The following is a 26,575-nucleotide window of genomic DNA, read 5'->3' as shown; positions in this document are numbered from 1 at the left end:
GGGGCTGCTGGCTCTGATTGTGCTGCAGACCCAGCGGGAGAGGAGATCACAGGACACGCTGAGCTGGAAGGGACCCACAGGGATCATACAGTCCAACCCTCAGCCCTGCACAGAACCATCCCCAAGAGTCACACCCTGTGCCTCAGAGGATCATCCAAACCCTCCTGGAGCTCTGGCAGCCTTGGGGCTGTGCCCACTGCCCTGGGGAGCCTGGTCAGTGCCCAACCAGCCTCTGGGGGAAGAACCTTTTGCTGAGATCCAACCTGACCCTGCCCTGACACAGCTCCAGCCATTCCCTGGGTCCTGTCCCTGGTCCCCCAGAGCAGAGCTCAGTCCCTGCCCCTCCTCTGCCCCTGCCCAGGAAGGTGTAACTGCAGTGAGGTCTCCTCTCAATCTCCTCTTCCCCAGCTGAACACACCAAGTGCCCTCAGTGTTCTCACACGGCTTCAAATCAAGGCCCTTCCCCATCCTCGTGTCCCTCCTTTGGACACTCTCTAATGGCTTCAGATCTTCCTTATATTGTGGTGCCCAAAACTGCAGATGTCCCCTCAGCCTGGGGAAAGGATTTTTGCCTTCAGTGGCCTGGGCTGGGCAGAGCACAGAGCTGTTCTCCAACCCACTGGAGGCCCTGCATGATGCTCAGGCTGATTCTCTTTCCCTGCTTGTTCAGTCCTTCACCTCTCACACACCATGGGCAGGGATGGGATAAATCATTTCTCTCCCATTAACACCCATGAGGGCAAGTACTAAAGCCCCCAGTCTTACGTCTGATCCTCTCTCCTATCACTGCAAGAATTTAATAAAAACCTCACCCAGGTGAACATAAAGACAATTTTAACTTCATCGATCCCTGGCTTGGACACCAGTCAGGCACTCCCTGATCACCCCACTAACATGAGCAGGATGAGAGTGGACAATCAGACTTATTTTTCAGTCTTCTGTGATTCTGACCCTCCTGCTTTGCTCATGCCACAACAATTTCATCAGTTGTAATAAAGATGCTCGTCTGATTTACAGCAGCGTAATTGGGGACAGAATCAGGTCTTCTAGTCAAGCTAATCAGAGTCAATCTGAACCTCCAGAGTGAAAATCACAAGGGAGATGGAGATTAAAGATGCTGGCAATTAACTCAGACCTCCTCATTGCTCCCAGGGAGACAGCAGGTTTACATTGTTTTTTCTGGGGTTACTTCACAGAACAATTTCTTTTATTATGTCAAGAAGTTTCATCATAAAAATCCTTGCCTTTGAGCTCTGCCAAAATTTTTGCAAGTTCTTGGCTATAGCCGATTCAAGAGCAGGTTATTTTTTGCTTTACTGTCCTTTAAAAAAGAAAAAGAAAAAGAAAAAAAGAACCATCCAGGGGGAAAAAACCCACCCGAACTCCAACCCAAACCGCTTCGATTAGCCAAGTCAAACACTGAATTACTGAGGATTAGAAGGCACTAATGGCTGGTGCCAGGGGGGCTGCTGCAGCTTGGAATCAACCTCGAGGTGCCACTAATCAATGGAGGAAAGTTGGGAAGGCGACTGTGAGAAGTGGAGCTGAACAGGTGAGAACTGAAGGCAGAGCACACGAAACCACAGCTCAGCCCCGGAGCTTCCCCGTGGCAACGTTTCACTCCTGTAATTACCTCAACCAACTTCATTTGTAGCGACAGCCTCCCCTAAGCCTGGGACCAAAATCAGCAGCTCAGCCTCTACTGAGAGCCCTACAAAGCTCAGCTCTGGCCAGCAGGAATTCCTCCTGATTCTGATTCCAGAATTGCAGGTGCTCCCGGTGTCTGGCTGAGGCAGGAGGTGATCCAGAAACACAGAGAGACCCAAGTGTTTCCAAGCCATTTCAAGTCTTCACCTTGACTGACAGCTGTAATTTGTGCTCAGCCACTTTTTGCTTCGGCCTAAATTGAGTCCTCTGGGGAAAGATGGGCATTATCTGCATCAAAACCAATTACCCTGAACCCAACAGCAACCCTGGGTCCTGCCGTGCTCGTTTGGGTTTATTTACTCTTTACCTCCTCGCTCCCCTGGCCCTGCTGCAGGGCCTTTTTGTGTGTTATTTTTATAAACTTTATCAAGACAAGATCCAATGCTATAAATTGTGAGAGCTATTAATTACTATGATGGTCTCAGTAAGTTTTATAAGGCCTTTAGTATCCATTTCTGAAAGGCTCTTTATCTCTGGGTTCTGCCCTCTCAGGCACATTGATTTGGCTCCCAAGCACTGCCCAGTGAATAACAAGAGTATTCCACAGGCAGAGTGCTTGGCAGATCATCAATTCACTATTTTTGAAGTCAACCTCACAATTTTAATTATTTCCTCATGAAACATCTTGTTAAGTAACCTCAGTGGTCAGAACAACAGGTTTTATTACACTGAGTAATGTCCTCTGAACAGATGCTTTTCCTTTCACTTTGAGGGCTTGCTCACTGTAGCCGTTTCTCTATAAACTGAGAGTCTTGCAAAGCATGAATCTGCTCTAAAAAGTAGCTCTCAAGACAAAAAAAAAAAAGGTAACTGGGCATCTTTGCATGTCTTGGACTCCTGATCTCTCAAATTTGTTCCCCATAAATGCAATCCCTGGTCAGCGCTACCAGTTCTCAGTGGATCTTGAAAAGCAAAGTGTACAATAAAGTGTGTAATAAAGTGAGATGCTGTTGTTGGTGGCCCAAAACCACATGAAAGTGTAGCTATGGGCTTAAAACCAGCACAAATCCAGGTTTTGCTACAAAATGAAGGTGAGTTGTTGTTGCTGTTTCACACTAAATAATGCAAGATCCTCATCTGACAGCAAAAGCCTCCCGATTTCAGACAACTGATTTCAGACAACTGCTGCTTCTGACAAATCCCACCTCAGTCCATATTCATGAGGTTTGATTTACTGGCATAATTAGCCTCTGTCTCCATTGTTTGTGTAAAGTATCTTTTGCACAGGGAAGGTATTTAACTGTTTAGCTTCAGCAGTGACGAGTCCATTGTGGGAGAGAGCCCCATAAATCAGAGTTTTACAGCAGAGCAAAACTGAAAGATGAGAGCTTGCAAGGAGGACAAGGGCACCAAAACCAGACTGAGATTCTTGCTTATAGATGAGTGTATCTCACAACTTGTTTAAATTATATATTAGAGATTATTAGGGCAAAGGGTGCACAGAGGGAGCCCCCTGTGCAGAACTATGACACCAAACACATTTCAGGTGTCCAAGTGTCTGAGCTTTACTCATTCACACTAATCAGAGTGTGGGGGGTGTATCTTGTTCTCCTGGATGGATCCACCAGCTCACAGTCTGGGACATGAGGGTGAAGGAGCTGAACCTTTGGCTCAGCACACGAGTCTCTCCCAAGCTCCCAGAACAAGGTTCAGCAGCAGCAGCTGATCATGGAGCAGATTTGGGGCAATCAAACCAAATCAAGATTTCCCCGTAAGAACTACAGACCTCTAGAACATCCTGAGTTGGAAGGGACCCACAAGGATCATCCAGTCCAACCCCCAGCCCTGTACAGAACCATCCCTAAGAGTCACACCCTGTGCCCCAGAGGATCATCCAAACCCTCCTGGAGCTCTGGCAGCCTTGGGGCCGTGCCCACTGCCCTGGGGAGCCTGGTCAGTGCCCAACCAGCCTCTGGGGGAAGAACCTTTTGCTGAGATCCAACCTGAGCCTGCCCTGACACAGCTCCAGCCGTTCCCTGGGGTCAGTTGTGATGTACTTCAGGATCAGCAGATTTCTCATCACCTCACTGGACTCCAGTTTAGGTCATGGCTTGCTGAAGACAACCCTCTTCCTACTCTAAACACAAGAATACACGATAGAGGCAGGATGAAACTCTTCCAAAACTACAGAGGCTGCAGAAGTTTTTCAGGGTCCCTCCAACACCCACACCAGGGATCAAGGTGGCCTCTCTGACTTGTGCTATTTGGGACAATTCCTTCCAACCTTCAAAATGAAGGAGATTTTCCAAAAGCAACTACTCCTCTTGGAAGCACACTCGGAGATGCTTTAAAAGGGCTGGATATTTTTAGATTGGTCGTTCAGCATGAAAGCTCTTCAAGTGCAGAAAGTGATGTTTATTTGGCTGACCAAATTTTAAAAAAAAAAAGCAACACCAACAAAACTCGAACCCCACGATTTAGAGGGAAATATTTTCAGTGATCTAAACCAGATTCAAGTTGAGTGACAAAGCATCATCCTGAAGCAGCGGAAATGAAAAGCTTTGAACTATTTTCTTGCCAAATCCAGCACAGATAAGCATTGGTGACACATATCTCTGATTTAAAGAATGAACCATTTGACAAAAAAAAGTCCTTTTGGCCAAAAAACTATGTACTCAATGAGCACTGAAAACATGGGCACCCACTGTGACAGTTCCTTCTAAAAACATGGCTAAAAACTACACTGCACACACAAACACAACTGCAGTTGGAAACCTCAGACCCTTTTCCTTCTGCTCCAGTGTCTTTTGGCTCTTCCCCAAAATTTTTAAAGACTACTGGAAGTGGGAGAACAGAGGTTGCAGCAGACAGGCAAGCAAGAGCATTACTAGGATCCTTGTACAATTGGGGAAACACTTCCTGAGCTGGAATTTTGTAAAGAGCTTGGCTGAGGTGTCCTGAGGTCCCAGCAATGGAGAAAGAGGCCCCCAAAAGGTCCTCATTAATATCTGAGTGACAGCCCAGCCAGGAAGAAGTAGACTAAGTAAGATCCAAGAGGAATAGGATAAGGGGGGATGGCTTCAAACTGACAGAGAAGCTGTGGCTGCCCCATCCCTGGAAGTGTCCAAGGCCAGGCTGGACAGGGCTTGGAGCAACCTGGGCTAGTGGAAGGTGTCCCTGCCCATGGTAGGGGGTGGGACTGGATGAGCTTTAAGGTCCCTTCCAACCCAAACCATCTGTGATTCTAAGAATGCCCCTGCCAACCCTGTCCTGCCAGTAGGTCCCAGATTGCAGGTTTGTGCTTCCCATCTCCTCAGACAAGATCCTTTCTTGGCTGAGTGACAGCACAGACAAGAAGGGACCCCGAGCTCATTCTTGTGTTTGGCCACAGCAGAAGTGCACTGAAGAACACACAATTTTTACTTTAACTCAAACAGAAGATATCCTTCCCATTAGAGTGTTAGCTGAAAGATTTCCAGGTGATAAAGGAACCCTCAGGGAAGGATTTCAATCATGAGCAGCAGCCGACACAAGGTGAAGTGGGCAATGGCTGTGGAACAGATCAGGGCACCACATGACAGTGAAAGGGGACAAATGAGCCTTTGTCTTTCCAAAGCTGAGATCTCCCCCAAGCTCTGTACCTGCTCAGCTGGCCCAGCTGGTTGGGGTGCAGAGTCAGCACCACGGAGACAAAACAAGCTCCTCGTCAGCACAGAACACCAGGTCAGGATGAACAAATCCTTGATTGGACTGAGACAGCTTCCACAAGCTCCCAGGGGCTTTTCTGACAGGCTGGAGCACGGAAGAGGTACCTTCCCATGCAGACAAGAGGGCTCTTCGTGCAGCACACGCTGTCACTGCCAGCTGTCACACCTGCTCTGCCACTGCCTCCGGAGGGACGTGTCCACCCGAGGACAAATGAAGGAGGAAGTGGGTGGAAGCAATTCCCTACCTTCCCATCCCAAACGTGTTCTCTCTCCTGAGCTGGTCACCCCCACCTTCATGGATGTGACACCCTCACAGCTTTGGTGAGCCCAGGTGCCAGGAGAAGTTCTCCACCTGAGAACACCCTGAGCTCTTGCAGCAGCCGACAATTCCTTTAATGCCACTCTTTTCCGGACAACTTTCCTGGGAAGGCGATCCAGCTTTTCCTTCCTTGGGCATTCGCGTCGTGTCGTGTGCCTGCTGGGCTGTCTCCAGCTCTCCTGCACACAACCAGGGTTTTTCTTCTCCCTGACAGCAGGATGGGGGCTGCTCACTGCAGGAGTGTCCTCTGAGAATGCCCTTGCCGAGGCCGGAGCTGTGTTTTCCTTGGATGACTTGATTAACTCGTTCACTGGGATGTCTTCCTAAGCAAAACCTCGGAGAGGCAACGTGTGCTCAGAACAACAGAAGCTTGAATGTGAGAGCTGCTCCCAGGGACTCATTCCAAGAGGGTCCCTCATTAAGGAAGCCCTTTAGAAAATGCAATTGCTTCCAAAATACATGTGAGGAAGACGCCACAGGAAAGGTCACTCAACAGCACCAGTGGAGTCCCAGCCCCTCTGAATTGCCAGACAAATCTCTCTTGTGTTGAATGGACATTTCCTGAATCGCACAGACATTTCCTGAAATGTCCATGTAATTTTTTCTGACACATTTGCTCTCAAGGCTCAGTCCTACCAAACACATCCAGAGGAACAGCGTGTTCCCTTCATCTCATCTTGGTTCTGCCTTGCTGATGGTTATTGTTCCTCCAACTAGTTTTGCCAAAAGCATTGTAAAGTGCTTGTACAGGTCCTACTTTCCTACAAATCATACACAGACTCACCCGAGCGATGGTTCTGTGGTTTTCAAAGCAGCTGAAATCATCTCCTCTTCCCAAACTTGGCCACCCAAACCCCAAGCCAATATTTCTGCATTCATGCCTGGCCACCCCGAGGCTGCTGGTGGAAGGTGGCAGGGCTTTGGTGGCTCCATTGAGAGTGTCAGTAATTCCAATTAAATTGGACTTTGGTTAGGTGGGTAATTTATCATCCAGAGCGTGACAACAGTACCTGTAATTACTGCTCATATTGCTGTGGCTGAAATTCATGTGCAATAAAGGGATCTTAATATCATGCCAAACCTCACAGTTAATTTAGGTTCCATCTCCTTTCATTTATTCTGTAATAAGCTAATTAGTTCACATAATTTGCCATTGAACGTGCCTTCGTAACAAATATATACACGAATTAGCTTATTACACAACAAATGAGGGGAACCAAGACATGAATCATTTGCAGGATTACATAAGGAATTATTGTCCTTCCCAACACCCAGACATGCAGCCATTGCCTTTATTACTTTTAGATATTTTGATTTGCACTGGGTTGTTCTCCTGTCTGGTGCCTCCGGCTTACTCTTCTACTTGGAAGGTCAACAGCTCATTTCACTGTTCAGTGTGTCCTGCTGCCACCTGCAAGTTCAGGATCACCTCCATGGAGGGAAATGTCTTTCAGCTTGGCTGCTGGAATGCCAGTCCTGGCAGCTGAAAGAGCCTGCCCCTACTGCTACCTTGGAGCACCACTTGCAGCATGTTCTGGAGCAGAGACTTTCAGATTTCCCTGGCAAAAACCTGCTTTTGGTTTGGTTTGTTTGTGGTCTGAACAACATCAGCCTGTGCCCTTGGAGACTCCTGGGCACTGTGCTTGGAATCTTCCAGCTCTTAAACCACACTAGATCTTAGAATCATAGAATTAATGCTCCTCTTGTTCCACCCCCTGCCATGAGCAGGGACACCTTCCACTAGCCCAGGTTGCTCCAAGCCCCGTCCAACCTGGCCTTGGACACTTCCAGGGATGGGGCAGCCACAGCTTCTCTGGGCAACCTGTGCCAGGGCCTCTCCACCCTCACAGGGGGGAATTCCTTCCCAATATCCCATCTAATCCTGCCCTCTGGCAGTGGGAAGCCATTCCCCCTTGCCCTGTCACTCCAGGCCCTCAGAAATAGCCCCTCTCCATCTTTCCTGTAGCTCCTTCAGGCACTGCAAGGCCACAATCAGGTCACCCCAAAGCCACCACTTTTCCAGGCTGAACAAACCAACCAGATTTCCACCTCATTTGGGACAAATCCCAAGGGATGCTCCATCCAGCTGTGTCCTCAGCTTGCCATGGTGCCCACTGGAGGTTTGCCAGACCTTAAGGTTCACACTCCACACTATAACTCCTGCAAAGCACCACGGATTCATTATCCTGCAGAATAATGGATCAGGACAGTTGGGCCTGTCTCATCCAAGTGCTTTCTGCCAGTAATTCCACACCAATTCACAGGGAAGCTCCTGAGCCACTAAACCCATCAGTTGTACTTTCTGCACTACTTACTTTGAGGCCTCATCTAACTGCTGACCTGGTGCTCCCCAGCTTCAACTATTAAATGTAATGAGAGCACAGCTCAATAGCTTTATTTGTTAAATGTTCTCTGCTCACAGCAATTGTTTTGATTTAGCATCTCACCTCCTGCAGTCATGATTTACTCTTTCCACACCCCAGTTAAGCAAGCACCTTGCTCCCAGCAGCTGCCTTTTTACCTGGAGTTATAGTGTTTCCAGCTTCTAAAAATGAGCCCTTGGTTCTAAAAGGAATAAAGACATAACAAGAATTTTAGTCTGGAAATCCTCTCCAGTGTTTGGATGGCCTAAGCAGCACTAAACCCAATCATAAACCTCTTGGCAGCTGCCAAAATGATCTATGGATACAATATCCAACCTTGCCAGACACTCTGCTCTGCCCAAAGGAATCAGCTGAAACCTCTCCTGGGGCTGGTTTGTTCTTCCCGGAGTTAAAGCTGCACATTTTCAGGTCGAGGAAACAAAATCCCGAGGTGAAATGAAAACCTGCAGCCTGTAAAAAGGCTCTGGAGGTCAAAAGGAAGCTCCTGGTCATCCTCAGTGCCCTGGCACAATCCATTGTCCTCTGCCCTCTCCCTGCAAGAACATTAGTGGGAGTCAGACAGGACTTCCTGGGCACATCCATCAGCTCTGCCAAAGAACTGGAGAAAAAGGAGAATTCCAGAGCAGCCAGAGTCCCATTTACTTTGATTTTCCTCTTTTCTTTATCCAACACTCGCCACCAGTCAGCAGCTCCTCTCTTGACACACCAATTCCAGGAAAGAATCAAAGCATTTCCACAAACAGCCTCGTAGAGACCTGGGATCTGCCTGAGCCCTTCTGGATCTGGTTCTAAGCCTCTGAACCACCAGCAGTGTGATTCAAGGTGAGCTGCTGTGACAGCAGAGAGCAGACAAGATGCTCAGAGCAAACACTCACTGCTTTGCAACTCCCAGGTGAAAACTGGAAGTTATTAAAGTTCATGGTGTAATATGAAACTGGAAGGAAATTCATAAATTAAATGTGGAGCTCTGAATGAGTAATTATTCATCATTAACAAAACTAGAAGGAGAGTTCTTTTCTCCTTCAGGAATAGATGTCACCTGCACTTTAGGAGGGCTAAATAAAACGGGGCATCCAGCCAAGAGCAAAGAAATGTGTTAAAACCAGAAATTGCCAATTAAAAATGGAAAACAATAGATGGATCATTTCAAACAGGGCAGCCCTGGGAGACCAGAGGCTTTGCACTGCGTGGATGAGCTCTCCAATGTTCCAGAGCTACAAATGCTTTGAGAACACTTCAGTTGCTGGAGTGTTTTGCCACCTGTAAAGGCTCCCCCAGTCTGAGCCAGAAGCACTTTGGTCTGCAGTGAAGAGCTGAAAAGGTGTGGATCAAGAGAGGCTCAAATTCCATGTGAGCAGCATCTCCTCACAGGTGTTCTGGCCAGAACAGCTTTTATCCTCCTTCCAGCACACCATGCTCACTAGTATCATCCTGTAATTCTAGAATCAGGCCCAACTCACATTATCAGGTTCATGCATTTTAGAAGGAAATTAAATCTTGCTTAAGAACTTCAACAACACTCTCGGTTTCCTGATGCAAAAAAGACCCTACTCCCAAAAATCCCTGGGATTTAGCTGATTTGCAGAGCTAGAGCTTGCCCTACCTTTCCCTGCCTCGAGGATTATTCTCCTCCTCTTCTAAAATGCACCAAAAAAAAAAAAAAAGTTATTCTCTCCAAATTGCACCATTTGTGCAATTTTACTCCACGTGTCTCTATTCACAGTTTCACTCAGGTACAAACTCCTCTCTCCTCAGAGACGTTTATTAAAACCTCTGCAAGCAAAAAGATGACAAACCCAATTGAAACAGAGATGATCTGGGAGAATCCTACCTGAAAAATAGCTATCCAGGCATATCCAATGTTATCAAAATTGATAGCTCCGTTGTGCGGGTTCACGTCCCCCGCCATGCACACGTTGTAATACTGGTTCCAGTTTATGCAGGAATTCCTGCTGCTGGAGTCGGGATGGTACAAACTGGGGGTGTAGGAGTCCATGCTCAAGGTGCACTCCACCTTGTACTCCTTCCTGTTTGGGATGTTGGAGCACTTCTGCATCCCGTTCTCCCGGTGCGACGAGCAGATGAAGGGGTTCTCCTCCGCCTCGTCTGTGCGGTAGTAGGGGTGCAGGAAGGTCAGGTTGTAGGTCCTGGAGGGGGAAGAAAGGGAAAAATAAGAGGGAATGATTCATCCCTTGTTTCAGCAGCAGCAAAAGGTGCTGTTTTCTGTCCCTGGCTTGGGTGGGTTGTCTCTCCTTTGCCCCTCAGCCCCACCAGACTGGGGACAGCAAGTCCCGGATGAGATGAAGCCGTGGGAGGACACTGAGGGCACTTGGGGGGTTCAGCTGGAGAAGAGGAGGCTGAGGGGAGACCTCACTGCAGTTACACCTTCCTGGGCAGGGGCAGAGGAGGGGCAGGGACTGAGCTCTGCTCTGGGGGGACCAGGGACAGCACCCAGGGAATGGCTGGAGCTGTGTCAGGGCAGGGTCAGGTTGGATCTCAGCAAAAGGTTCTTCCCCCAGAGGCTGGTTGGGCACTGACCAGGCTCCCCAGGGCAGTGGGCACAGCCCCAAGGCTGCCAGAGCTCCAGGAGGGTTTGGATGATCCTCTGGGGCACAGGGTGTGACTCTTGGGGATGGGCCTGTGCAGGGCCAGGAGTTGGACTCGATGATCCCTGTGGGTCCCTTCCAGCTCAGCGTGTCCTGTAATTCTGTGTGATACCAGCCCCTAAAGTCATCTACAAAGCTTTTTCCATCCTGTAAGACACCAGTGATCTTCCACTTAAAGATCAGCCTGAGTTTCCCCACCCAAACAGGGCAGTTGAAAGTATGAAACGAGAGGGTACAGACAGAAAATCCCGGCAGCGCTTCCCAAAAATCTCGGGAAGTGTTTGTTTGCATGTAAGGATTTTAAGGTAACTCTTCTGATGTCCAGAACAGCTGATGGCAAAGCAGCTTCCAAACAAATGTGCCCCTCAGCATGTCTCTGATGAGGGAGCTGAACTTCCACAAGGAGAGACCCATCCCAGGCCACCCTGAATTCCTTCTGCACTTCCATAAGAAAAGGAAGACACACCAATGGGAACCGTGTGCCTCCTGCATCTCTGATTTAATGGGCTTGGATAAAGCTTATGGCTCTGTTATAGCCCAGATAAGCAAGTGCTGTCACTGCAGCATGGCAGGGACGTGCCTTTGCCCAAGTGCTGCCCCAGATCAGGGAGCAGGCAGAGCCCAGGACTTTTCCTGCTGTTTGGTCAGCATTAGTGAGAGCCAGCAGCACTCCCTGCTGAAGCACTGCTCAAAATGGGAAGGTGCATTGCCCTAGAGCTGACTTTATCCACTGCTTTATCCACTTTTCAGAGCTGCAGGGATCTCAGATGCCCCATAATCATCTGGAGATAAGGGAAAGGCACCACACAAATTACCAGACCAAGCAAGATGTGGGGAGAAGATAAGCAGGTAATTCTTCAAGACAGGACAGCTCTATTTTTATCTGTTTCTGAATGCACCTATCTATTGAATAAATTCAGCTCTAACTGGTGCCAAACCAGTGTTATTCCATAAAACTGCTTGAAATTGCTCCCCAAAACCCTTGAGTCAAGCAGGAGTCACTCAGTGATAAGCAGAGAACAATTGCTGCAGGGCAGAGCTGAGGGGAAATCAGCCCTGAGCAACTTTCCTGGGGAATTTGGTTCTCTTCCATCAATGAATTACTTGAGATGGCTGTCGAGAGTTAATCCAGCTTCAGGAATAGGCAAGAGGAACAAATTGGGCATTGTTGGCTGGGATTGTATTCAGCAGCTATTCCCCTCCCACTGCACAGCATTCCCACACCTCCAGACAAAGCTGTAACATCACCCTCTCTGTTTCTACGCCTGAGATTTCAACTTCAAAGATGTTTTTCCTCCAGAACTGCCTGAAAGCCTTTCCTTCCCCTCCCACCAAATGGTCTCACACGAAGACATTTCCATATAAACCGAGCTGAAGATCAGGGCGGGAGCTCCACAGGACAGTGTTTGCTGGAAGATCAGACACTACAAGCACCAGTTTGTCACACAGAGGGAGGTAACACAGAGGCTTGTGAAGGATTAAAACACACTGGGATTCAGGGATGTGCCTACAGACTTTGGCAAAGACAGCTGGAAACCTGGGAGAAGAAACAGAGGGAGGAGAGACCCAAGAAGTGAGTTCTAATTCCCAAGGGGCAGAACTACAGGATCAACCCCCCTCCCACTGCAACCGGGATGGCCCTGGATGAGCCACACACACAGAGATTTGGGGCTTTGTGCATCCCATGAATCACCATTTAGGAGCCCTGGGCTGCCTGAGCCAGTGCCCTGGGCTGGGATCTAATAAGCTGAGTAGAGGAGTCAGGCACAAACTGCCTGGAGAACCATAAGAACAACATCCTTTGGTGTCTGTGGGAGGAAAATGGGACCAGGAAAACAAAGCCCAGCTTGGCTGTGAGGGGTGGGGGAAGCTCCATTCGGTTCTGCTGCTGCCTTATTGATTTTATCCTTCCTTTCCTCTGCCTTCCTCTTTTCTGCAACTGTCCCCCAAATAATTTATTAACTAAAACTTTCCCTGTGACAGGCTAAAATCAGTCATGTGTAGGGCCACTTTTCAAGCCCTTCCCTCTTCCCTGGGCACAGACACACCAAGATCCTTCCCCATCTGTCTGGGGAGGATCCAGACCCAGGCGATGCTCCACCACCTTCAAGTGAAGAGGGGAAGGGACACATGAACTCACAGCAAACATGGCAAATTGAAGACCTTTTCTTAGCTCTGCTGCTTAAAGACCTTTCTGGCAAAACCAAAAAGGGGAAAGGAGGAAGAAGAGCAAGAATGAGAAACAGGAGTGATGTGGAATGAGGGAATCCCCAATATCCACAAAATAAACGAGTTCTCTCAGCCAAGACCCTCCACCTCCACGTGCAGGAAGGGTCAGCCTGACCTCCCTGTTACTTGCCAATGGGTAGGGTGCAAATAACTTATTAATGCTAATGAATCCATTAATGACAAGACTCTGCTGCTCTGGGGAAAAGACAGAAGAAACGAAGCTCCAGAATGGATTTGTTATCACATTAGAGAGGATTAACACCCCTTTCCCAGCCAGCTGCCCTCTGCACATCTTCCTCTGCAGCTTTGCAATGGATTCCTCTTTCTCTCTTCCTGAGCATGTTCATGTGGAGGAAAAACAACAGCAGGGCAGGAAAGTCCATTCTCTCCATGCCAAAGGAATTATTCTCTGTTCCATCTGCCCTCAACCACAGTTTTCCCACCCCAACCATCTCATGCAGGACATTACAACCACTGGAGTCTGGTGTGTGCCTGTGCTGAGCACAATCCTGCTTCAGCTTTGTGAGGAGCAGAGGAGGAAAGGGAAAAGGTGGAAGAAACTCAGCACCGAGCAGGATTTGTTCCCTGCAAGAAGAAGCTGCTCTCGGAGGAAATCCTGCTGCCAACCAGCACTGCAGCACAGAGCAAAGCCAGGAGGAGCAATTAAGCCCCTTTCAGACAAACTGAGCTGCCTGTGCCTCCTCCCAGCGCTGCACCAGCCCAGGAGCCAAAGGTAGAACAACACTGAGCACAGGCTGGAGTTAACTCAGGCTGAGGAGCTCACATCAGAACTGTCCTGCGGCACCAGAGACACTCAAAGCACTTCAGAGCCCTCTCCCATCTCCTGCTTCCAACCCACTGAGTTCCTTGAAAGGCTCCAGGACTGGAAAATGCTGCTCTGCAGAACAACACAACCCCAGCAGCAACTGCCCAGACGAGCTCGGGGTGATCCAGTTCCTCCCTTTACAGAGCCCAGCTCGGGAGGGCAGGAGGGAGCCCGAGGGGCTGTGTGGGACACACACATCCCAGAGATCTTACACAGAAACTGCTGGCTCTGCTTGCCCTTCCCACACAGGCAGAACGAGTTCCTCTTTCACACCAGACCAACCGAAAAGTCCTCGTGGAATTCCCCCTCCAGCTCCCACTGCCCTCACTCACAGACAGCACAGACCATCCCGGCACTGCTATTCCAAGCAGTTGTCCCAGGGAGCTCCCCAGGGCTTGAAGAGGTGTTTGAGCCACCAGAGACCTCCAGAACATCCCTCTGATCTCCAGGGCAGGGTGGGGAGTGGCAGATTCTCCCACGTCCCAAACACAAGGGACCCAGGTCATTTTTTGCCACCCCACCACTGCAACAGCCCAGTAACTGCTTGTAATTCCTTCAAAGTTGCTACTGGGAGTCCTTAAACAACCTCCAGGATATTGCAATTCTCCAGGAGAGAAAGGAGATATTTCCAGTGCACCCCAAAGGAGCCCCCAAACTTCTATCAGAATGTGCTGCATTTAAAAATAGTTGCTTTAACTTGAAGCAGCCAACTCTCAAGGGGGATGGAGAAGGTTTCCACAGGAAGAAGAATGATGGCAAAAATCAAAGTCACTTCTTCCACCTGGTGCCTCCAGTGAAGCTGAAGGCCCAGGAAGCTGCTGGCAGTGAGGGTGTGGGGCAGTAAGGAGCTGTATTTGAAGCACTGAGCTTGTTTAAACTTTGTTTACTCCAGAAAATTTGGGGTTATGGCCCTTCCTTGCCTGGCCCCTGGACTCTGTTCAGGTGTTCACCCTCAGTTCAAAGCAGTTTTGTTTTCAGCTGGGAGGGTTTGGCACCACCACCAAGGTGAGCCCCTCCAGGAACTCAGGTGTTCTCTTTCTGGGGCTGTAAGGAAAATCTGAGCCAGGACCATCGTGCTCAGCCCCAACCTGGGCTGATCCATCCATCCCCCAGCCCCTCCCAGACTGCTGAGGGGCTGGGAAACCTCTGTGCCCAGAGAAGTTGTGGATTCCCCATCCCTGGAAGTGTCCAAGGCCAGGTTGGACGGGGCTTGGAGCAACCTAGGCTAGTGGAAGGTGTCCCTGCCCATGGCAGGAGGCTGGAACTGAGTGGTCTTTTAATGTCCCTTCCAACCCCAACCATTCCATGATCCTATGATCTGAGCAACAGCAGGAAGGTGTAACCCTGAAGTGCTTTCCATGTCACTCCCTGCCTTTTTTCCCCTTTATAACTTGCTGTTGGGATGTTCAAGACCAGAGCAGGGGTGAACCATATCCTGATGCCTGGAACTATGGATTCGGGAGAACGAGTCAGAAGTGACAAAAAAGATCAATTCCATTTGTATTCTCCAAAACACCTGGGACAGCTTCTAGCAGGAAATGGAGGGATTGGATCATTGCAGGTCTAAAGTTAAGGCAGGAAACAGCCCAAAACAGCAGCACCAGTCTGGGTGATGGCACTAGAGCACCCCACATGTGTCCCACTGATCCTGGCACCAGCAGGGCTGGAGGAGCCCTTCCTGCAAAACTCCACAGCCTCCTTTGTCCAAATGCCTCTGGAATGCTGGAACTTTAATCACAACATCCCTGAGCACGTGGCATGAAGCAACAGGACCTATGCAGAGCCACCCAAATCCCCCACAACCTGCTGCTGGAGGGACCCAGGGAGCAGCTCTGAGCTGTGGTGAAGGGGAGGAGGAGAAGATTCCTCACAAACCTCCTCGGGAACAGCTCCCGCGGCTCAGCCCAGAGCCCGACTCTGCCTTCCCCTGACTGGGAGCAAGACCCTGATAAGAAAATCCTGGGCTGCCTTTGATGCTGCTAATGGCCATTACATAACTGCCTGCTTAATATCTGTACTTAGCAAACGTTTTCCCCTGTGGTTCATTTTTAAAAGCTCCACTTTGCAGAAAATCACACGGTGTTTAAAAACCCGGGTGAAGAGACGAGAGGGAGACTCGCCGGGGCTAATTACAGCTCGCACCAGCCCACCCAAGCAGAGCTCTGACACCACAATTTGGGCTTTTAAGTGACAGCTCAGGGGTTCCTCTGAGCCTGGAGGGTCTTGGTGACCAGCAAATACCAGCTGGGGGTGCAGGAGAGAGTTTGGAGCATCAAGGTGGTGGAGTGGGAACACACACTCACGGCTGACTCATTGATTTTCCGCCTTTCAGCATCTCTGGTGGGAGGAACAAGGGCCACCAGAACTGGTCTGCAGGACAGGGAAAGGCCTGGAGAGCTGAGGGCCACAGGACTGAGCAGTGAGAGGACCTGGGGTAGAGCTGAGGGACAATCTCTGCTTGTCTTCCAGACAATACGAGTTGTAGACAGCAGATGATTACACACAGATGTAATTACAGGCTCCATCTTCTCTTATAGAGTTAGAGCTGCCCTAAATAGCTGGTCTCAGGCATTTCCTCACCTCTGAGCCACTGACATCCTCAGCAGTCTCTGACAGGAGCCCTCCGAAGGGTTTTCCCAGGCAGAGCTCCCTGTCCCGTGGGAGCTGGAAGGCTGCACTTTGCTTTCCTCTCTTTGTTGTGCTGGTGGGTTTGAAGGTGTCCTGACACCCCTGAGGGGGCAGGGGCAGAACAGCCCAGGCTCAGTGTCCTGCTGAGGGAGTAGCAAGAGCCGGGGTGTCCCATGGCATGGGATGAGCCAGGAGCCATCCCGGTGCCAGCAGCAGCTCCAGGGACAGGCTCTGAACACAGCAGGGCTGGCACCAGCGCCCAGGGAAAGCCCCAGACATGGCAAAGGATGAAGCAGACCCAGGACTCTTCCAGGGAGCTCAGGCAGGAGCCAAAGGCATCAAGAACAAAAAGCTGCAGAGAAGCACAACACCAGCACAGCCCAAACCAGGACTAAGAGCCAGGGCTGGGCTTAAATAGAGCTGCTGGGCCAGGGGCAGGGCGTGGGTGGGGGGCCCAGGTGAGGCTCCCCAGGGCACTGAAGGCTTAGGAGCACCCTCACACCTGGCAGGGATGTTGGTCCACACAGCTGCCAAGTTTCTGGAAGAACCAAAACTAAATTTGCTTCGTTAAGGTTGGACTTGATGATCTTGGAGGACTTTTCCAACCTTAATGATTCCATAATTCTGTCAAAAAAAGCAGGTGCTGCCCATCCCCGACGCATGTCCAACACTGAGAGCCCTGTACAAATGCTTTTAATGCCTTTCACATCAAGCTTCTTATCTTAACACACCTACAGAGACTTATCTGTGTGTTCCAGCAGCATCTCCCACCTCCCAACCCCCTGCCAGGGGCTGGGGTGTGCTCAGTGACCCCCAGACCTGAACCACTCGAAAAAGTGGCAGTTCCAGGAGAGCTGTAATCCTTTTGCTTGATCTAAATCCTTAAAATTCCCAGAGTCAGGGCTCTCAGCTTCCTCAGGCAGAGATAATCCAAACCACCACCATCACCATTGTCCTTCAGGTGCAACTCCAACCCCTCAGGAACTTGCTGACAAGTGGATTCTTTTGTCGGACAAAAAGTTCCTGCTTGGAGCTGCCGAGCGCTGGGATTTCTCCAGCAGGAGAGAGGAAGGAAGAAAAAAAGGGGAGGGTTTTGTTTATTTTGCTGTACTTACATTGCAAAATTCCTGTCTAGGAAACACCTGTTCCTCAGCAGCCCTGCCCAGAGCTGGACACCCACAATCCCAAAGATGAAGAAGACAAAGAAGCACAAGAGGAGGACGTTGCCTAACATAGGCAGAGTATCCAACAGCAGGGTGACCAGGATTCTCATACCTGTGGGCAGAAGGAAAAAAAAAATGGATTAGAAGAGCCCTTAATGGGAAAAAACACCATTCCCAGCTTGGTTGTGCAACCAGTGCACCCTGGGGAGAAAAACTGGGATGTTGATATTTATCCCTAAACTTTAAGGCTGAAAAGGAAGGTAAAGAGTGCAAAAGGCCCAGCAGGAAATGGGAACAAACAGCACATCTCCAAAGGGTGGGATTTTCAGATGTTTCAGCAGCACTCAAAGACACACAAACATGGGCAGAGCTGCCAGACAGCTTTTCCTGGGGAAACACCCCCAGGAACCATCAGCCTCTGGAGAAACTGTCAAAATATGTATTTATAAACATATCAAACATCTCTCGTGAGTCACACAAGTTGTTCCCTAAGCAACACAGAGCCTGGTGTGGGAGGATCACAGGGCCTCTGGTGTGGGCAAGTCCTCTCCCATGGAGTTCCTCCTCTTCCTCCTCTCCTTGCTGGCCACAAGACTGGAAAACAGGGGAAATTTTGACTTTTCTGAGGGTGGAAAGGATATAAATTTTTCTTCCTCCAAGGCAAGCTCTGCTCCCTTTCCCTCCTCCTGTGCAGGCTGTGGGGGAGCCTTCCCAGCGGTCCCACCCCTCTCCATGAACCTTTGGTCTCCCTTGGCACCTCTGCTGCCTGGGAAATGCTGATTTCCAGGCAAGATATTCCACCTTGAATATTCCAACTCGAGGAATGAGTCAACCTTGCAGAGCCTCAGCAAAGCCTGGCATCTTCCAGCATTGACTGGGCAAGGAGGCAGGGATGGGGTTGGCACCTGGGGGCTGCCCTGCCTGACACATCAGGGCACCTTCCAACTCAAGGATAAAGCAGGAATGAAAAGGGAATAACGACTCTCAGCTCAGCAGTTCCACGGAGGTCAAAGGAACCTCTGAGACAGCGACCAGCCATCAATGAAAAGAGCAGGAGACAAAGCAGGAAGCTGAGCTGAGCTTCGGATCCCAACACTCCACAGGGAGCAGGGCTCAAGTTCACGGCACTGGGAATCAACGTGGCTGCTGGTGGGAGATTTTATCCCGCTAAAATTCCCCTCTGCAAACACCTTTGCCTGCCTGCCTTTGTGGAGCCTTTTCTCCCTCCCTATTCCCTGGCAGGATGCTGCTCTCCATCAGTCATCCCGTGGGAATGGAGAGTGGCATTGACACGGAGTCTTCCTTTCCCCATTGGAATCCACCTTGGCTTCTCCCAAGCCATGCCCGACGCCTCTCCTGCTGATTCCACAGTGCTGGGCTGCAGCCCTGTAGACCTCAGGGATGAGGAGGGTCTCCAGGAGAGACGAACCCCTCCATCCCAGCCCTTCCCAGGCAGCGCTGGCAGGAGCTGGAATCCCGTCACGCCGCTTCATCCCGCTCCGCCAGCGGAAATCCAAGGCAGCCAAGCGGGGCCGGAGCTGCCACCACCCTGTCAGCACAGCACGAGGGGATGGACCAGCCCGGCCAAGAAGTCTGTGCTGATAAATAATTAGGTGTGAGGAATGACCTCTGCACCCAGGGCAGGAGCCTCCCAAGGTCTCCGTGCCCAGCTGTGCCTTGGCTCCGGCACAGCTTCCCGTGGCTGGCGCCGGCAGCGGATGCCTCTCCGGAGGAGCCGCAGTCCTGGTGCCCAGCCCTGTGCCAGCCACCCTCCAAACCCCGTCCCTGTGCTGCCCCGGTGCCAGTGCCACCCTGCAGGGAAGGGACGTGGCAAATTCCATCCCTTGGAAACACAGGGAACAACACGAAGCACAGGGAAAGCCAGAGCTGGAGGCAAAGGGGGGTGATTTCCTAATGTTTGATTCCCAACTTGTGCTGTGATCATAAGCCCAGCCCTGTGCCAGCCACCCTCCAAACTCTGTCCTGTGCTGCCCCAGTGCCACCCTGCAGGGAAGGGACGTGGCAAATTCCATCCCCTGGAACCACAGGGGAACCACAGGGAACAGCGCCAGCCTCGGCTCCGAGCACAGGGAAAGCCAGAGCTGGAGGCAAAGGGGGGGAGTTGATTTCCTAGTGTTTATTCCCAACTTTTGTTGTCATTGAAGCCCCCTGGGAGCACATCCCACGGCACAGCCCTGCAGGCTTTCCTTGCAAATCTATCTTTGGAAAAGCAGAAAAGACTCACTTAATTCCCACTGGAAAGACAACACTGGGCTTTTCTATTTTTTCCCCCCACTCTCACTAATATCCTCGCTCTTTTTTTATCCAAAAATGGTTAAAATTTATCTCCCCGTGCCAGACAACTTTTTTTCTGCTCAGCTACTTTTGGTATTTTGGGCTGTTTCGTGGCACCATTCTCGGGATTGAATCCATCTGTTCCTCATCCACTCAGGGTGCTCCGGCCTCTCAGGGAATGTCAAGTGTGCCATGGGAAGAGAGCACAAGCATCACTTAGGCTGAAACAAGGCTCAGGATTCCTTTTCATTCCCATTCCATGTGATGCCCGGTTGAAACCACACAGTAGAAAAATAAAAATAAAGCACTGAAGTGGATTTGAAAAAAAAACCTCAGTGACCACTGCTAAAAAAAAAATCCCGACCTACAGCCCCTGCCAAAGATATAAATTGCAGGAATTCTATTTTTCCAGTCATTTTCAAGGAATAATTTCTAATAGAGACGATGTTTTTATTGGCTGGGGTTCTTCTTTCTTTTCTTACCAAACAAAATCGAAATGAAATAATCTTGTGGGTGACTTTATTGTGCCTGGAAGCAAAGAGCTAATAGTGCTGGCTGCATCCCAGGAAAGTGCCCAGGAATGGCAGGGATAAACTTCCAGGGGAGTTCTCCAGGATCTCTGCTTCCCTGCGTGGTGACTGACCACCAGACTCGTCTCTCCTGACCCAGCTGGAATTTGTTGTGCTCCGTGTCCTTGGGTGTCTGTCCCTGAGGCAAAAATCCTGTTCCCGGTGCTGGGAATGGCATGGATGGTGCTGACCAGGAGCTGCTGGCTGGGATGTGCTGGATATCCAAGGTAATCCCTTGACTAAGCTGTAGCATCCTCAGGGATGAAAGACTAAAAGTGTCACTCTTTCATTACCAGAAACAGCAAAAATGCAATATAATAGAGGGATGTCACCGCTCATTCCATGCAGACCCGGGATTGTATCAGTCTGAAACAGTAAAATTCCCAGTGTTCAGAGGGGATGGAGTTGGTGGCTCTTAAACAAGTGAAGGCTGTGATGATCCTCCCTCCAGGAACAGAGATATTTCCAAGAACACTAATCCTGCCCTGGCACTGGTTCAAGACACCGGTGCTGGTGTGAGCCCAGCCCAGCTGCTCATCAAACCAGGCAACTCCACCCCAAACCTGGGCTGAGCTCACTGCACTGAATCTCAAGGAATAATAATAAAATAATGGAATATTTTCTATTGTCTGTCTTTTGAAAAAAAAACCCCGAAAAATCCCGTGGGAAGGGCAGCAGAAACAGCCTGAAAGGCTCAGTTCAAAGCTTCACTATCAGAGTCCAAAGGAAGAAAAATCATGAGCTTTTGGCCACAGATCCAAATTTCACCTGAACTTGGAGGCGTCGGGATTAACTGGCGGGTAAACCCTCCAGTTCCCATGCTGAACCCCAGCTGGAGACTCCCACTGTTCCATGGGAGAGCTCTGAAGGGTTTCATGGATTTAGAGAACTTTCAGAGGGAGCCTGATCCTCGCCCCAGCCCGGAGCCTCCGAGCCGAGCACGTGCCACGTCCCTCTGCTCCAGCCACGGAGCCACCGGGCTCCAAATCCCAGAGGGAAACTCTGTGTTGTGCTTTGGGGCAGCTCTGAAACCCTGGTGACAAAACCTCAGCAGGAAAACAAAAGCTCCAGAGGGGGTTTCATGGTCCCTTTCAGCCCCTTTTTGTCTTGTTTTGAACTGACGATGTCACGGCCGAAGTCACGGATTTGAGTCGATTTTTTTTCCCCCCTCAAGAAAAATCCTGTAGAATTGGGAGTTCAGAGAGAAACTTCAAAGGCTCCTGTGAGTAAACATCCATCTGTTCCCTCACATGTTCCTCTGGAACCGAAACCCTTCTGGGGGAGGTTGTTTTGCTGTCCCTGGAAGTGCCGACACGACGGGCAATTAATCCAGGCAGGATGTGGGGCTGTGCCATTCAGAAGCGCTTTCAAGAAGAACAGGAAATGCAGGAAATGTCCTTTTTTTTTTTTTTTTTGCAAGGGACCTCTGTGATTTCCATACAATTCTGCTGCATTTTGATTGGAGTGGAATTTGGCTGCAAGCTGATGGGAGCTCCATGAAACGAGCACCTTGCTCAGTGGTGGCCGATTCCGGCAGGAAATTATTTCAACTTGTTGGGTCGTCTTTCAAATTGGATTTAGGAGACAAGCAGCTGAAGCCACTTGAAAATGGATTTAGGGGCCACTTGAACTCTTATCGTGCATGAACCCAATTTTGTTCTACATGACAGCAAATTTTAGCAGCACACGGAGGCTCCCGCTCTGCTAATCCTGAACACGGAGCCACGGAAAGACCTCAAACTGCTGAGCAGGGAAAATGAACCCACCAGGGCAAGAAGATCCTTCTTAGAACTGACCTCTCCCCTTCCTTTATAGGAACTTTATTTAGTTTACACAAGGAGCAGGGAGTTATTTGCCTCAGAGAAGTCATGAAAACGCTGGAAAGCAGCCACAAAAATTTGGGCCCCGGGTATAAAATCTACTCCCCTGCCCTTTGCTAACGCTAATAACGGTAATAAACGATCTCCAAAAATTAAAATCAATGAATTTGGTCTTGGCAGCAGGAGAGCAGACTACTAATGCGAGGCTTAGCCCACCCAGAGCCAGCTGGGATGGCTTTAGCCCCCCTGGTTTTCCAGTTTTCCCAGTGGTGCCAAGGCAGTGGTGCCAAGGGAGGGGTCTCACTTACTTGGGACCCTGTTGATGGCTCGCAGCGGCCGCAGGACCCGGACGGTGCGGATGGCGGACAGGCTGACGTTGTGTCCATCCAGGGAATACTCCATCATGCTGTGGGGAGAGAGGAGAGCAGTCAGGGTCCTGGGAATGGGGCTGCCTGGAGTTCTTGCTGCCCGCAAGCCCAGCACTGCAAATCCACCCACTCTGTGTTCGCGGCTCGTCCCGGGCATCAGTGGATGCAATTCCTGCACCGTGTGCCTGGAAGTGTTCCAGGCCAGCTGGATGGGGTTTGGAGCAACCTGGGCTAGTGGAAGGTGTCCCTGCCTATGCAGGGGGGTGGAAGGAGATGATCCTTAAAGGTCCCTTCCAACCCTTACTGCAGGCATAGGTAACACACTGGAAAGCAGGATGTACCTTCCAGTATCTGAAGGGATACAAAGAGGCTGGAGAGGGACTGTTCATCAGGAACTGCAGTGACAGGACAAGGGACAAGGGGTTCAAACTGAAAGAAGAGAAATTTCAGTTCAATATACAGAGGAAATTGTTCCCTGTGAGGGTGGGGAGGCCCTGGCACAAGTTGCCCAGAGAAGCTGTCGCTTCCCCAGCCCTGGAAGTGTCCAAGGCCAGGTTGGACGGGGCTTGGAGCAACCTGGGCTAGTGGAAGGTGTCCTTGCCCATGGCAGGGGGTTGGAATGAGGTGATCTTTAAGGTCCCTTCCCACCCAAACCATTCCATGATTCTGTGACTTGGCACGACAAGGAGCTGCAAAGTCAGGCCCACAGAACTCAGGGCAGAGAGGGAGCTCCCAAATATCTGCTCCGTGGTTCTCTCCTCTTCCAGCAGCTTATTTTACTCCAGTGGCACATCCACAGCCTTCCTGGGGAGGTGACTGCAGCTCCAAGCAGCTCCAAGGCAGTAACATGTTCCTGATACATCCCCCCCACCAGCACTCCACAGTATTTACACACCAGCTCATCTCCCCCACCACGACAAAAACTGAACACCCGAGCTGACAAACAACGTTGGAGCAGTTTGATTTCCATTTGATTATTAAAGGAGCATTTTCTTTTTCATGCTTCATCTCCATTTGCCATAAACATTTCTCTTCCAGGCTGGGAAGGACGTTAAGTGAAGTCAGTTTTCTTGCTCTTTTATAGCAATGAGTGGCAAATGTGTGCAGTGTTGTTTTTTTAATGGGGTTATGGCTAGTTAGCATGGCTGTAATTACAATTTATGAGTCTGACTACAGGGAAACACTTGTAAATATGTCACAAATCTCTCACCACGCCTGTTCAAATAACAGAACAGCATCAAAAGCAACGCTGTGAGTGAGCTGTTGGATCCTGTGGAGAAAGAGCTTTTGTTTTGGTTTCTTTTAAGTAAACAAACAGACATGGAAGGACAGAGGCAAAAAGGAGCTGAACTGCTGCAACCAGGCCCTGCAGAAGCTTCAGATTTTCCACAGAAGCCTCCTGCAGCCAGGATGGACCAAAATCCTTACGTGCCATCAGGAAGCAACAGCTGAGTGGATTTTGGGCACAGGCAGAGGAGGTTTGGTTTCGGGCCAGCTCATCACTGCCCATGTGCCCATGCTCAGCACTGCTGGAGCCTTGCACTTTGTACTTGAAGCCTTGCCCTGCTCCACACTGTTTAATTAGGAATATCTGGATGTTCTGATGTTTGCCTCTCTTCTGGCTTTGTCCTGGAGCTCTTTGGTGTCACACTGAGGTGACTTTGCCCCATTCCCCCCACCTTGCTCTGCAGAGGCTCTGGTGATTTGGAGCTGTTTTCAGTGATAACCTTCCAGAGATATTTTTTTTTTCCTGGACTAGTTAGTGAGTCTTCATAAATCCAACCCACCTTACAGCCTGTATGTAGGAGCTGAGCCAAATCTGATGAACAGGACCCGCTGAGGACACGGGCTGTCGGCTGCACTCGGTGATCTTAGAGGTCCTTTCCAACCTTAATCATTCCATTATTCTAAAAGCTTCAAAACTCAGCACGGCACAAACCCAGGCTTTAAACTTCCTGTGTGTTTGTGAAGCTGGAGCAGAGCACTGGGAACCAGCCCAGTGCCTCATGAAGGACCACACAGCGGGAAAACCATGGGAATGCCCGTTCACACCCGCACGGAGGGGTTTGGAGCCAGCACCGGGTGTTTGCTCACAACAGACCTTGCAGGAATAGGCAAAGTGTTGGTTAATTCCCCAAAATGAGCAGTGCCAGGGCCTGGATCTGTTCACTGCCCTGGCCCCAGGGCAGCACGTTCCCAATCTATCAGGTGGCTGAGTAAGTGGATCTGAGTGCAACTGATACAGCTTGTGAGCTCCTATAGCATGGAAAAGGAGCAGGAACTGCTCCAGTGGGAGCTGGGTTTGTACCACAACATCCAAAATTAGCATGTTGAAGGGCCAGCTCCTGGAGCCTCACTTTAACTTGGTCCTTGGAGCTTCAGGGGAGCTGGTAAAAGATGAATTAATTCAGAGTTTGCCCTAGGAAACAGACTTTCTGACCCTGAATCTTTGGATTTCCGTGATATTCCATTCAGGATTTGAAAGTAAGACTCAGGGGGATCTATATTACCCACTGAAGCCAGCCTGAAACACTTGATGGATTCCACACTGGACTTTCTACAAGCAGAGAAATGGTCAAAGGTTTCCTTGTCAAGGCCAAGCTCGGGGTCCTGTTCTCAGATCAAACCCATAAATCAAGAATACCTTGGAAAAGTCCAACAGAAACCTGCTGGAGCTGGAAAATTCAGACAGGCTGGCACTTGGTGGGTGGTTCCCTACAGCCTCTGGGCACTGAAAAACAGGAGGCACGGGGTGTCTTCTGCCACCAGCAGCTCCCAACCCTTCAGCTGTCAAGTTAAAAGATGTCCAAAGCATATCATGGGAGCCTGCAACGTCTCCAGGGAGCAGATAGACAAGAAAAGCTCTCTGGTTTCAGCTCTTGTGAACAACATTCTTGATGCTGAGGAAATGCTTTCAACTTGGCTGCTGGACAGACGGAGCCGCTCCGAGCTCCCCTCGGCTTGAAATTTTCCAGGGCACATTTCTCAGGCGAGGAAAACATGAAAGGGCTTTCAGAGCTGGAACAAACTTCAGACACAATCTGTTGCTAGAGGCAGGAGATATGTTTATTTTGTAGTTTCCCTGCTCACCCTCCGCTCTCTTTGGTGTGTGGCTGGTGAGGCAAATCAGCTCCTTTGAGGAGACGGAACGGGACAAACAAAGCAGGCAGCTCTGCCTCTCACTTGTTTCCCTTCTTATCAGAAAAAAACCTCATAATAACTCCATCACATCCATCTGCTTGCTGGAAAAAGCAGCTCTTGTTATTCCAGTAGCGTGTTCCCTGCTAAAACCACCTCCAGTTTTAGGAGCAGACACTGGATCGAAGGGTGTTGGTGGGAGAGGTGAAGCCCAGACATTGCACAGCTCCTCCTTGTCCTCCACCAGTGCTACCAGCCAGCCCAGCTCCCAGTCCAGCCTCTCCTCTGAGAGATGGGAAGTACTGTCCCAGGTATGGCTTGAATACACCAAAATCATCTGGATATAGCCCAGGATCAGCCGCAGAAGTTGTTATTCCTCTCCTCATCTCCAACCTGAGTAATGCCAGACCAGCAGCAGGGCTTCCCTGCGGGGTCTCCTGGTGCTTCTGCTGCTTTCATCCTTCTGAAACATATTCCAGCCATGGAGGGTGGGGAAAAGCCCAGGAAAACCACCCAACTGGTTCACTTTCCCCCTCATCCCGGGTGCTACGAGAGCAAAGCTCCTGGTGCCAACCCTGCCTCTGAGGGCTCAGCCCTTCTGCCTCCCTGTGCTGTGTCATCCTCCTGCTTTTGGGATGACCTGTGTGATGATGTGGATGACCCTCTGCTCACCCCTCAGGAGAGCCCACCCTGCATGCCCAGCGTGGGGAAACGCCGTTGGTTATGGATGGTTATGGAATTCTGATCCCGAGTTCTCCCGCCCACCACAGCCTCGCTTTTCCCTCCCCACTTAAACAGCAGCTTAAACACCGCAGCAGCTTTGGCAGGAAAAAATCATTAACTGGTTCTTTTTGCTGTCCCTGATGTTCCTTCCTG

The 26,575-nt window shown here is 50.1% G+C and overlaps 1 protein-coding gene across 2 annotated transcripts in view; it reads right to left on the bottom strand.

Moving 5' to 3' along the window:
- Positions 1–26,575, bottom strand: part of CACNA1H (calcium voltage-gated channel subunit alpha1 H) — a 151,336-nt gene that overhangs the window by 87,720 nt on the left and 37,041 nt on the right. For both annotated transcript variants that reach the window (XM_027683805.1, XM_027683806.1), the window contains exons 5-7: positions 22,502–22,599; positions 17,462–17,621; positions 9,889–10,204 (exon numbers count right to left, since the gene is read on the bottom strand). In XM_027683805.1, coding sequence (XP_027539606.1) covers positions 9,889–10,204; positions 17,462–17,621; positions 22,502–22,599 — 574 coding nt within the window. The remainder of the gene's footprint in view (positions 1–9,888; positions 10,205–17,461; positions 17,622–22,501; positions 22,600–26,575) is intronic.

The sequence above is a fragment of the Neopelma chrysocephalum genome, unplaced genomic scaffold (assembly GCF_003984885.1).
Source record: "Neopelma chrysocephalum unplaced genomic scaffold, ASM398488v2 Primary Assembly neopelma1_65, whole genome shotgun sequence".
Lineage (NCBI taxonomy): Eukaryota > Metazoa > Chordata > Aves > Passeriformes > Pipridae > Neopelma > Neopelma chrysocephalum.
This window is presented reverse-complemented; position numbering and strand designations above follow the sequence as displayed.